This window comes from Trachypithecus francoisi, unplaced genomic scaffold (genome assembly GCF_009764315.1).
Source record: "Trachypithecus francoisi isolate TF-2019V2 unplaced genomic scaffold, Tfra_2.0 Lachesis_group11, whole genome shotgun sequence".
NCBI classification, from domain to species: Eukaryota; Metazoa; Chordata; class Mammalia; order Primates; family Cercopithecidae; genus Trachypithecus; species Trachypithecus francoisi.
This window is the reverse complement of record NW_022681456.1, coordinates 111,839,502-111,851,877: the sequence shown is the minus strand read 5'-3', so window position 1 is coordinate 111,851,877 and position 12,376 is coordinate 111,839,502. Positions and strand designations below refer to the sequence as shown.

The window sequence follows — 12,376 nt, the reverse complement described above, 5'->3', positions numbered from 1 at the left end:
TTTGCAAATCCTGCTATTTCCTTGGATTTTGGAATCTGCAGGAGATTCTGCGGATCCCCTACTCCCACTGTGCATGCCGAGAGACAACTGTATTTATTTGGGATTTAAGCATTGGGGTTTGTTGTTGTTTTTGAGACCACTTCTCTCTATGTTCCCAGGCTCATCTTGAACTCCTGGGCTCAAGCAGTCTTTCTGCCTTGGCTTCTCAAAGTGCTGGGAGGATTACAGGCATGAGCCTCTGGGACCCAGCCAAGCATCAGTTTTAAGTATTAGTTGGCTAAAATCTATGTATTACACATAGAATTCTGTCTTAGAAATGCACTAGCAGGGTAAATTTAAAACTTTTATTAAAAACAACTGTATTATGTAACTAAGTATAGATCCAAATGTGTAAATGTTTTGGAAATACATTTTTATTATAATCTATGATCATCACATTGCCTGTATCTTAATATTTTTAATGTCTCTTGAAGCACTCAAATGTGTTTGATTCAGTTGAATAAAAGAATTTCTTTTTCTCTTTTTCTAGAACAATGCCGCAGAAGAGGTTGAAGAGGTAAAAAATAAATAAATACATAAAAAGCAAACAAGCGGGGACACCTGCAGTCTTAGTCACTGACAATGGGTTTAGGAAAAGTTGCACATTAGAGTCAACCCCTTCCTTTTTTTTTTTTTTTTTTTTTTTAATCCAGTATTTAGGATAATATTTATGCTTAGTGTAAACATTCTGTGAATGAAGTAGACTCTTCGGTGGAATATATTAATATATTACTGTATATCCACATTTTCATGGAATGGTACTGTGGGAGACTGAGCAAACACTCTTTTGGCAACTTAGTAGGACAGCTTCTTAAAGGCTTTGCATGCTTGCTGCTTTAAGCTGCTTTTTTTTTTTTTTCTTCCCTTTAGTGATTTCAGTAGTTTATATTGGAAAGAAAAACAATTACAACATGTGCCCTTACAAATACCAAAAGCACTGTAAGGATATTTGTCTTGACAGTGTTTATTGATTTGAAGTCATATTAGGAAATATTTAGACAATGAAAATTATCAAGAGATAATTTACCTTTCAATTATGATAAATAGATGTGATTGGTTGCCATTTGTGTTCTTTTGCAGAACTCTGATAAGAAAAGTGTTCAATTTGTATTTAAGCAAACAGTGAACGACGTTTGCAATCAACTAAAAATTCGTCTATCGAATTAGGGCTGAAAATTACTGTTAAAGAGTGTTGCAGTATGTCTGGTGGCTCCCTTTTCAGGACTAGGGCTTTCTCATGGAGTACAGTATGTTAATATTTACCTATATAACTAATCTGTTAACGGTTTTTGAAAAACCTTTCAAATTATTTGAATAATCTTCATATTTTCATTTAACCTATATGACTCTAATTTTTTTTCTGAGGAAATCATTTGGTTTTTGAATTGTTTTTTCGTAATGTAAGAAAAATTGTATTTTTTTTACAAGTATCTTCAAACTGAATCTTTTATGCACCAAAGTTGGTTTTGAAAAGGAAAATAAAATCACTTTCTTGCTTGGTAAGCAAGAAGCCATATCAATTTTTTTAACTTACAGAAATGGAAATATGTGTAACTTGTTAGTATTGTATTAAACAAATGTTGCATAGAGATAATAGAACATGCTTGTAAATAATTCAGCAGATTTGTAATATATTTTTATATTTTGAAATGTACTGTAGATGTTTTTCTAGAGGCATGAAAGTTAAATGTATATATTATGGTAGAAATAATATTGAAGGATATTGTAATTCACTAGTGCTGCCAGAGGAATTGTTAATAAAAGCACCTTCTTTAACAATAAATGTCTTTCACAGACTTAAGGGACTATGTACTACTGTTAATATCTATAAGAACAAAACACATTGAACATCCTTCCAGAAAGTCTTTGAGGGAGGACCTATACCCATAATAGAATTATGGCACTCTTTTCTGACAGTGATCAAGAAATCAATTACTTCCTTACTGTTGGAAGGACATTGTAAAGTATGTGGTTATATGCAGTGAAACTGCAGAAAATACTCCTGATTGAGGAGTTTTCACTTTACTACAGTGATATAAAAACCAGCAGTTTTTACACTAAATTTTTTAAAGAAATATAGACAAAAATATAGAATTAAACCTTTGGTTCCAAAATGGGAAAGGTTCCATGATGCATAAATCATTTCTCATTTGCTTTAAAAAATTTAAAAATGTAAAAAATTATGAGAGACTTTATTCGTTAACAATGGGGTAAAGAGCTATATACATGAAATGAGTCTTATAAAATTACGTGAAGTGCAAATAAAAGCACTGCTATTATAAGACATTCTGGAATGGTTGTTTAAGAAGGGTATTATCCATTTGATCTATAGCAATGTGATTTTATTTTTGAAAAGAAAAGCAGTGTGTTTTCTTTTTTTGTTGTTTTCTTTTGCTTAAGCACTTCATCAATTGCTTTCTTCTGTATCTGCGAAGTAATCTGCAATCTCTCTTGTTCTTTTTAAAATTTGATTTGTTATAAAATTGCCAAATAGAAGTGTTTCAGATACATAGTTTGTACCTGTATTTTTATTTTATTGCCTCATGTTCTTGTAAGTCATTCTTAATTGACCAATGATTGTAGACCTTGCTTGAGTATTTTTTCTAATAAAACAAAGCAAATCACATTTAGCTTCAAATTGTAACAGTTCGATTAAATTTTCAAATTACACCTGAAAAGATACATCTGATATTTTCTATGTAGAGCACAGTAAATAAGTTTTTTCGTTGTGTAGAAATAATTAGATGTGAAAACCAGATTTCGTGATCCTTGATTAACTTCTGAGTACTCAATCAATCATAATCCTTTTGCTGCTTATCTGATGTTGGTTTGATACTGTTGATTAACACACCAAAAAGAATATGGAATTGAAATGAGCTAGCTTTATAACTTGTATGTATACATATATACACATAACATCCAGTTATGACTGGGTAATAAGTGTGAAAATTTTAATTTGTGGTTTTCATTTATTAATGTCTACCCATCTGTATTGTTGCTCCTACCTTCAAATATGACATATTTGTAATATGACACCTGAAATAAGTCTGTTGTCCAGAATTTATGTATTGTTCAGCATCAAGCAAACTACAGCTCACAAGCATACCCATTTATATGTTGTCTGTGCCTGCTTTCTCCTGCAGTGGCAGAATTGAGTGGTGAGACCTTAGGTCCTGCAAGCCCCCAGTTTTTACTACAGGTTGGCAATCCCTAATCCAAAAATCTGAAATAAAAAATGCTCCAAAGTCCAAAACTGAATGCTGACATCATGCCGCAAGTGGAAAATTCCACGCCTGACCTCATGTGACTGGTCATAGTCAAAACAATTAAGACTTTGTTTCATGCACAAAATTATTAAAACTGTTGTGTAAAATTACCTTCAGTCTGTGTGTATAAGGTGTATGTGAGATATAAATGAACTTTATGTTTAGTCTTGGATCTCATTTCTGAGTCTCATTATATATATGCAGATACTAAAAAATCTGAAAAAATCAAAAATCTGAAATACTTCTGGTCCCAGGCATTTCGGATAAGGGATACTCAGCCTGTCTCTGGTCCTTTAAGAAAAAGTTTTCGGTTCCTTTGTCTAGTTGACAAAAAGTTCGGAAACATAAACTTAGACCACACAACTTGCATTTTAATATGATAATGTTGATCTTGGTAATAAGCCAGTATATTAAATTTTAGTGAAAGTTTCATGTATTTTACAGTTAATATTGCCAACAAATGGTGGTTTTTGGAAACTTTTACGTTGGGTTTTTTAAGTTATTAGTAGTCCATCATTTCATCATTTGTGTTCTGTATTTATTTTACTAAGAACTAAGTAAGATTTTGTACATCAGATTGTGTTTGAACCATAAGGCACATCTGCTTTATCTAAAAGAATCTTAAGGTGGAAAATAGTGTAAAATTTAAAAATTTTTATATTTCTAATAAACTTTTTATATATAAATGTTACCTAAAGTGGACACATGTTACTTGTGAATTTCACGTAAGATGGACAGTAATTATCTCTCAATATTTTAAGATTTGTTTTACTAATTGAAAACATTAATATGTCAGTAAATCTTTGGCCTTAATGCTTTTCTCCCTTTTTACACATTAATAAAATGTTTTAAATATGGTATTACTCTTAAAAAGGTAGAAATTGCCAGTTGTTTAAAGCTTTTTTATTTTTTCTTTGAATTCTTAATTCATGATGAACGGATGTTGGATTATTCAAATATAAAAATGGGAAAATATGTGTTAAAAATACTTGATGGAGGGTTTTCTTTTTAGTCACAACTTAAAAAAAGAAACCTTTAATACCTCTTCATAACTTCTCTAAAAGAGCTTAAATTCTTAGTTTATATGAAAACTGATATGTATGTCTGTATAACAAAGCCTGTTGGGTACAGGTCTACAAGGAGATACTTCGTTTCTAAAAAAGGAGTTAAATCATGTGTCATTTGAAAATGTTTTTTTGAGATAAGTGGACATTTTGGGGATTTTGGTTAAAACATATTTCTGTATTCTAAAAAATAATAGGATATGTGTTCATAAAAGGGAAGAAATTGTTAGAAAATTTCCTGTGTACATGGTTTGTTTTAAGAATCTTGTGACCTGGTGTAGGACATTCAGCAGTTCTAACTGCAGTTTTAATATACTTGCTGTTTTTTTTCTAAGATTAAAGTATGTTTAAAATTTAATGGTTATGAGGCTCTGTAGCCTTAAAATGTATTATAGTAGTAAAATGTATTCTTATTTTTATCTTAAAAAACCTAAATATTTACATTGCATAATTTATTTATTGAATCAAGTTTGTGTGGTCTCACACATGGTTCTGTTAATCTGAAAATTAAAAAGGATTTGTAAGCAGTTAGAGCAGGAATTACAACCCAGGTGTTTTTTTTCTAGGTCAAAATTCTTTTCACTGTACCACACTGCTGCTGTCAGTGTGAGAACATGAATGTACATTGTGATACCACTGTGAAGTTGTGTCCGGTGTTTCTGCCACAGCCAGTCCTAGCATGATCATTTGTGGCACAAAATAGTCTGTAAAATGTGTTGAATGAGTATTATAGGTGAGTAATTTTTTTTTTTTTTTTTTTTTTGAGATGGAGTCTTGCTCTGTTGCCCGGGCTGGAGTGCAGTGGCCGGATCTCAGCTCACTGCAAGCTCCGCCTCCCGGGTTTAGGCCATTCTCCTGCCTCAGCCTCCGGAGTAGCAGGGACTGCAGGCGCTCGCCACCTCGCCCGGCTAGTTTTTTGTATTTTTAGTAGAGACAGGGTTTCACCGTGTTAGCCAGGATGGTCTCGATCTCCTGACCTCGTGATCCGCCCGTCTCGGCCTCCCAAAGTGCTGGGATTACAGGCTTGAGCCACCGTGCCCGGCAGGTGAGTAATTTTTATAGTAGAATACTTTGGAGAATTAATAGTGATAAAACAGTAGTAGGGTTGAAGTGACCTGGCTTAAGCCACATCCTGTGATAGTATCAGATAGTTTTCACAAGAACCTTATATACTGGATATAGTGGCTCATGCCTGTAATCCCAGCTACTTGGGAGGGTAAGAAGGGAAGATTGCTTGAGGCCAGGAGCTCCACGCTACAGTGAGCTATGATCAGAGCACTGCACTCCAGTCTGGGTGACACAGCGAGACCCCACCTCTTTATTTTTCACTAGGGAGTCTTGCTCTGTTGCCGAGACTGGAATGCAGTGGTGTGATCTCAGCTCACTGCAACCTCTGCTTCCGGGTTCAAGTGGTTCTTGTGGCTCAGCCTCCCAAGTAGCTGGGACTACAGGTGCGTGCCACCATGCCCAGATACTTTTTGTATTTTTTAGTAGAGACGGGGTTTTGCCATGTTGGCCAGGCTAGGCTTGAACTCCTTACCTCAGGTGATTCTCCCACCTCTGCCTCCCAAAGTGCTCGGATTACAGGCATGAGCCACTGTGCTTGGCCCCCACCTCTTTAAACAACAACAAAAATCCTTATAAAAGGAAGTATGCTTCAGTTTGTTTAAACATTCTTAGTGTAAAGCGTTATTGATGTTATGTTTTTACGTACTTGGATGTAATATTTTGGCTTATTTGATTTTATTTAAAAATGTTTCTGTCAGAGTCCTGTTTTATGATATAAATAACTTTTTTTTTTTTTTTTTTGAGACAGATTCTTACTCTGTTGCCCAGGCTGTAGTGCAGTGGCGGGATTGTAGCTCACTGCAGCTTCAAACGCCTTGGGCTCTAGTGACCCTGTCGCCTTGGCCTCCCAAGCAGCTAGGCCTCCAGGCATGCGCCACCACACTGGCTTTTTTAATGTATTGCCCAGGCTGGTCTTCAACTTCTGGTATTACAGGTGTGAGCCACTGCAACTGGCCCAACATTTTTTTTTTAAAACACTATTTTGAAGGAGCTACCCAGTATTTGGTTTCTTGTTTTTTGAGATGGAGTCTCTGTTACTCAGGCTGGGGTGCAGTGGCGTGATCTCTGCTCACTGCAGCCTCCGCCTCCCGGGTTCAAACGATTCTCTTGCCTCAATCTCAAGCGATTGCCCAGCTAATTTTTGTATTTTAGTAGAGACAGGATTTCACCATGTTGGCCAGGCTGGTCTCGAACTCCTGACCTTGTGATCCATCCACCTCGGCCTCCCAAAGTGCTGGGATTACAGGCATGAGCCACCACGCCTGGCCAATTTCTTTCTTTCTTTCTCTTCTTTTTCTTTCTTTCTTTCCTTCCTTCCCTCCCTCCCTCTTTTCTTTCTTTCCTTTCTTTTCTCTTTTTTCTTTCTCTCTCCCTTTTTCTTTCTCTTTCTTTCTCTTTCTCTCCCTCTCCCCCCCTCTTTTTTTTTGACAGAATCTCACTCTTTTGACCAGGCTGGAGTGCAGTGGCACAATCTTGGCTCACTGCAACCTCCGCTTCCCAGGTTCAAGCGATTCTCCTGCCTCCACCTCCGAGTAGCTTGGAGTACAGGCACGTGCTACCATGTCGGGCTAATTTTTGTATTTTAGTAGAGACAGGATTTCACCATGTTGGCCAGGCTGGTCTCGAACTCCTGACCTTGTGATCCATCCACCTCGGCCTCCCAAAGTGCTGGGATTACAGGCATGAGCCACCACGCCTGGCCAATTTCTTTCTTTCTTTCTCTTCTTTTTCTTTCTTTCTTTCTTTCTTTCCTTCCTTCCCTCCCTCCCTCTTTTCTTTCTTTCTTTCTTTCTCTTCTTTTTCTTTCTTTCTTTCCTTTCTTTTCTCTTTTTTCTTTCTCTTTCTTTCTCTTTCTCTCCCTCTCCCCCCCTCTTTTTTTTTGACAGAATCTCACTCTTTTGACCAGGCTGGAGTGCAGTGGCACAATCTTGGCTCACTGCAACCTCCGCTTCCCAGGTTCAAGCGATTCTCCTGCCTCCACCTCCGAGTAGCTTGGAGTACAGGCACGTGCTACCATGTCGGGCTAATTTTTGTATTTTTAGTAGAGACTGGGTTTCGCCAGGATGGGCTTGAACTCCTGACCTCAGGTGGTTTGCACCCCTCCGCCTCCCAGAGTGCTGGGATTACAGGTGTGACCCACCGTGCCTGGCCTGGTTTCTTTATTTGAATGTTTTGTCTTGATCCCAGAGCGTTGCTGCTTTTAGAGGACCTTTTTTCCTCTTCAGTGTTCAGATGCTCTTGCTGAAGAATACCTATGTTTTTTTTTTTTTTTTTTTGAGAAGGAGTCTGGCTCTGTCGCCCAGGCTGGAGTGCTGTGGTCGGATCTCGGCTCACTGCAAGCTCCGCCTCCCGGGTTTACGCCATTCTCCTGCCTCAGCCTCCCGAGTAGCTGGGACTACAGGCACCCACCACGTCGCCCGGCTAGTTTTTTGTATTTTTTAGTAGAGATGGGGTTTCACCATGTTAGCCAGGATGATCTCGATCTCCTGACCTCGTGATCCGCCCGTCTCGGCCTCCCAAAGTGCTGGGATTACAGGCTTGAGCCACCGCGCCCGGCCAAGAATACCTATGTTTAACTAGTTTTTAAGTTTATTATGAAATTGCAATGGACTTACATATTTCTGTTGAAAATGGAATTTATATTTGGATGCCTAATGCATCTTGTGTATACATAAGATTATTATATTTTGGGACTTTTTTTGTTAGAAAAACCTTTTAGAGGAAGGTGGGTAGCTAGGTAATAGTAATAGATTTAAAACTGTGATAGCTTACTCTTGAGAGCTGGGCTCAGTGCAAATAATTTAGTATAGACATCATCGAGCATTGCAGGAGAGAGAGTCATAAGGTTCCCAGCTTCTGTCCCCTTGAATTTCATAAATGAAAAGAGAGCCTAGTTTTATATATATATATATATATATATATTTTTTTTTTTTTTTTTTTTTTTTGAGACGGAGTCTCGCTCTGTCGCCCGGGCTGGAGTGTAGTGACCGGATCTCAGCTCACTGCAAGCTCCGCCTCCCGGTTTACGCCATTCTCCTGCCTCAGCCTCCCGAGTAGCTGGGACTACAGGCGCCCGCCACCTCGCCCGGCTAGTTTTTTGTATTTTTTAGTAGAGACGGGGTTTCACCGTGTTAGCCAGGATGGTCTCGATTTCCTGACCTCGTGATCCGCCCGTCTCGGCCTCCCAAAGTGCTGGGATTACAGGCTTGAGCCACCGCGCCCGGCCAATATATTTTTAATACCAGCATAGTAAATGTCAATCTTTGTAGAAGTTAGCTTATTTAAATTTCAGACTTTTATCTTCTTATATGGCTGCCCCAAATCTGAAAGATCTGATTTCCTTTTAAATGTAATTTCAGAAGTCAGCAGATTTTTCAGAATTTGTTCAAAGGATCAACAGTATTTTTTAAAGTAACTTTTTATATTAAGTTATAATGACCAAATTGAAGAAATTACAAATATAGAAAATAGGAACAAAATGGAAGTCTTTATTTTCAATTAGCCACACCTTCCTGGTCTGATTAATATTTTTCTTTTGTCCTTTTTTAAAATCATTACATACTCAGTTCTATGATTTGGCCTTTTTTCTTCTTCTTCTTCTTTTTTTTTTTTTGAGACAGTCTTGCTCTGTTGCCCTGTCTGACTTGAGTGTGGCTTGATCTCAGCTCACTGTACCCTCCACCTCCTGGGTTCACAAAATTCTCATACCTCAGCCTCCCGAGTAGCTGGGACTACAGGCACGGCTTACTCAGGGCATTGGCATAGATCTTTCTTCCTTTACCTTTCTCTTTCCTCCTCCCCTCCACTCCCCTCCCCTGCCATCCTTTCCTTTCCTTTCTTTCTTTTTTTTTTTTTTAAGATACTGTCACCCAGACTGGAGTGCAGTGGTGTGAATATGACTCATTGCAACCTCTACCTCCCTCATTTAAGTGATTCTCGTGCCTCAGCCTCCTGTGCCTCAGCTGGGATTACAGGCATGTGTCACCATGCCCAGCTAATTTTTGTATTTTTGGTAGAGATGAGGTCTCACTGTGTTGCCTAGGCTGGACTTGAACTCCTGACCTCAGATGATGTGACCGCCTTGGCCTTCCAAAGTGCTGGGATTATAGGGGAGACACTGTTAACTGACTTAAGGAGTTTTGCTCATTATAACTTGTGAGTTGATGCATTATAATTTTGGTATTGCCTAAATGTTTTCCTTAAAAGGTGGTACCAGCATAAGCTTCCATCAACTGAGTGTGAGTAAATATTGTTGCTCATGCTGTGTTAATATTACTGTAGTCAGTCTAAGGTGGACAAATGACATCAGTATCTTTCAGTCCATTTAAGTTGTACAATTAGATGAGTTTTGACAGATGTCTGTAATCACCAAACAAGATATATAGAACATTTCCATCACCTTGCATAGGTTCCCCTATGCTTCCTTCCTTCCATCCTCAGCCCCAGGCAACCACTGATCTACTGTGTGGCACTATAGATTGGTTGCATTTTCTAGAATTTTATATAAATGGAATAATATAGTATATACTGTTTTGTGTATGTTTTCCAGCATAAATTATTTTGAAATGCATCAATAATACTGTAAAAAATTTGCATTTTTTATTTCTCCAGTGACATTGAACATATTTTTTCTGTAGCTTTTAGTTATTTATACTTGAGGTAGGTACTGGAGACACGAAACATTACCTAAACTCTTCTGACTTCAGATTGCCCTTTAAGATTTACTAAATAAATAAAAAAGACTTCTTGTTCTGGAGTATGGCTGGGTAGCATTAAAGACATTAAGGCGGCTTAAAAGATGAATTTTTGTCTGTTTAATCAGTTTCAATTTATCAGTTTTTAAGGTATTTGTGTGGCTTATGATGGACTTTATATGCTGTACAGTGATAGGGGAAGTGAATTTGTGATAGAATTTTAAGTAGAGTACTTGGTAAGGCCTTACTGAGCAAAGCACTGAAGGAGCCGAGTGAGAATAAATGCAGATATCTGAGTAGAGAACCCTCAGCTAAGAGAACAGCAACTATAAAGCCCCTTGAAGCAAGAACATTTATTAAAATGCTTTGTGCTTGCTGTTCTCTTGTACTGTCCCAAGCATGATTACAGGTACTGGAGATGCTGCACTGAACAAAACGTTACAAAATAATTCCACCTTTTTGGAGCTTAACATTTCATCATGCTTGATATGTTTGGTAAAGCTGAGGTTGATGTGAAGAGAGTTGGAGGAGATGGAAAGCCTTAGGAGAGTTTTGAGGAGAGAAAAGTTATGATCTGAATTATGTCTTAAAAGGACCACTGATTACTCTGAAGAATTAACTAATAATGGGAGCAAAGGCAGAAACAGGAAGAGCAGTAAAAAGGCTCTTAAAAAAAATCAGTGGCTTGAACCAGAGTGGATGGTGGTAAATAGTGGTTGGTTTTGCTGTGAACGTAAAACTGCTGTAAAGAACAAAAAAAGCAGTTGGGATATGGATTTTCATTTGAAGGTAGATTTGTTGATAGTGTGGTTATAGTACGAGAGAGTCAGGGTGGACTCCAGCATTTTTGGCTTTAACTGGTAGGATGGAATTGCTATGAGAGTGATGAGAAGGACTGCAATGTGGAGCAGGTTTGGGGAGGGATGAGTTTCGGAATTAAGCTTTGAATGTTTTGTGATTGGGATGCTTATTAGACATCCAAGTGGGGAGTATCATGAGTCAGAGATGTATAATAGAAATGATGTCAGGAGGGCTGAGGATGTAATTTATATATATATTTGAAATCTGTGGTAAGTCATTACACATGCATAAAAGTAAGTTTATCATTTCAGCTCCAGTGAACAATTTTAACTGCTTGGGAGTCAGCTTGAGCAAGAGCAGGACGCTGGACACTTGAGTTGCAAGCAGTAGGGATTTAACCTAAGACCTAGTAGAAATAAACTTCTGCTAAGCTTATCAACTGCCAAGTGGTGGTCAGGAATGATTGGTCCATGGTTCAAGTTGCTGGTGATTAAAAAAAAAATCAGGAATGGAAAGAAAACTGCTGAGCTTTTATTTCCTGTGTACTGAATGCCAATTTAAATCAGCCATTCTGCCAGGCGCAGTGGCTCATGCCTGTAATCCCAACACTTTGGGAGGCCGAGATGGGTGGTTCACTTGAGATCAGGAGTTTGAGACCAGCCTGGCCAACATGGTGAAACCCCGTCTCTCCTAAAAAATACAAAAATTAAACTGGGCGCGGTGGCTCAAGCCTGTAATCCCAGCACTTTGAGAGGCTGAGGCGGGTGGATCCGCACTTTGGGTGGTTTACAGGCGCCTGCCGCCATGCCTGGCTAATTTTTTGTATTTCTATTTTTATTTGTTTTATTTTTCTGAGACAGAGTCTCACTCTGTCATCCAGGCTAGAGTGCAGTGGCATGATCTTGGCTGACTACAACCTCCGCTTCCCGGGTTCAAGTGATTCTCCTGCCTCAGCCTCCCGAGTAGCTGGAATTGCAGGCATGCGCCACCATGCTCAGCTAATTCTGTATTTTTAGTAGAGACAGGGTTTCTCCATGTTGGTCAGGCTGGTTTCGAACTCCCAATCTCAGGTTATTGGCCTGCCTTGGCCTCCCAAACTGCTGGGATTACCGGCGTGAGCCACCGGCCCGGCTAGCAGGAAGTCATTTTTCAAAAGATGTAGGAAGAATAAGGTGAAATTTGCAAGAGGAAACAGCAGGTGTAAAAAAATAGAAAAAGTTTACTACAATTTTATGAAATTTTAGTACTCAGCATATACTTGGTTCTTGGGATATAAATAAGTAAGGTGTTTTGTTCACACTTTGCAGATGTGGGCATAGGAAGAGCATAGTGACATTAGCTTAATTTTTATAGAGTGTGAAGTGTCCTGTTGGAGGTATGCCTGGAGTAATATGGAGCACAGAGAGCACTTGACCCAGCTCCAGAGCATTCAGGCAGGCTCCCG

General features: G+C 38.4%; 1 protein-coding gene across 4 annotated transcripts in view; it reads left to right on the top strand.

Annotated features, from left to right (window-relative positions):
* AEBP2 (AE binding protein 2) overlaps positions 1 to 12,376 on the top strand; it is a 218,109-nt gene that overhangs the window by 81,898 nt on the left and 123,835 nt on the right. For 2 of the 4 annotated variants that reach the window (XR_004439997.1, XM_033222720.1), the window contains exons 8-9: positions 530 to 556; positions 4,936 to 5,102. Coding sequence is in view for 3 of the 4 variants with exons in the window: in XM_033222720.1 (XP_033078611.1) it covers positions 530 to 556; positions 4,936 to 4,987 (79 nt within the window). In the remaining variant the exon portion in view is untranslated. Of the gene's footprint in view, positions 1 to 529; positions 557 to 1,119; positions 4,179 to 4,935; positions 5,103 to 12,376 lie in introns of those variants that run through there. The other 2 variants (XM_033222721.1, XM_033222722.1) reach the window with 1 other exon arrangement.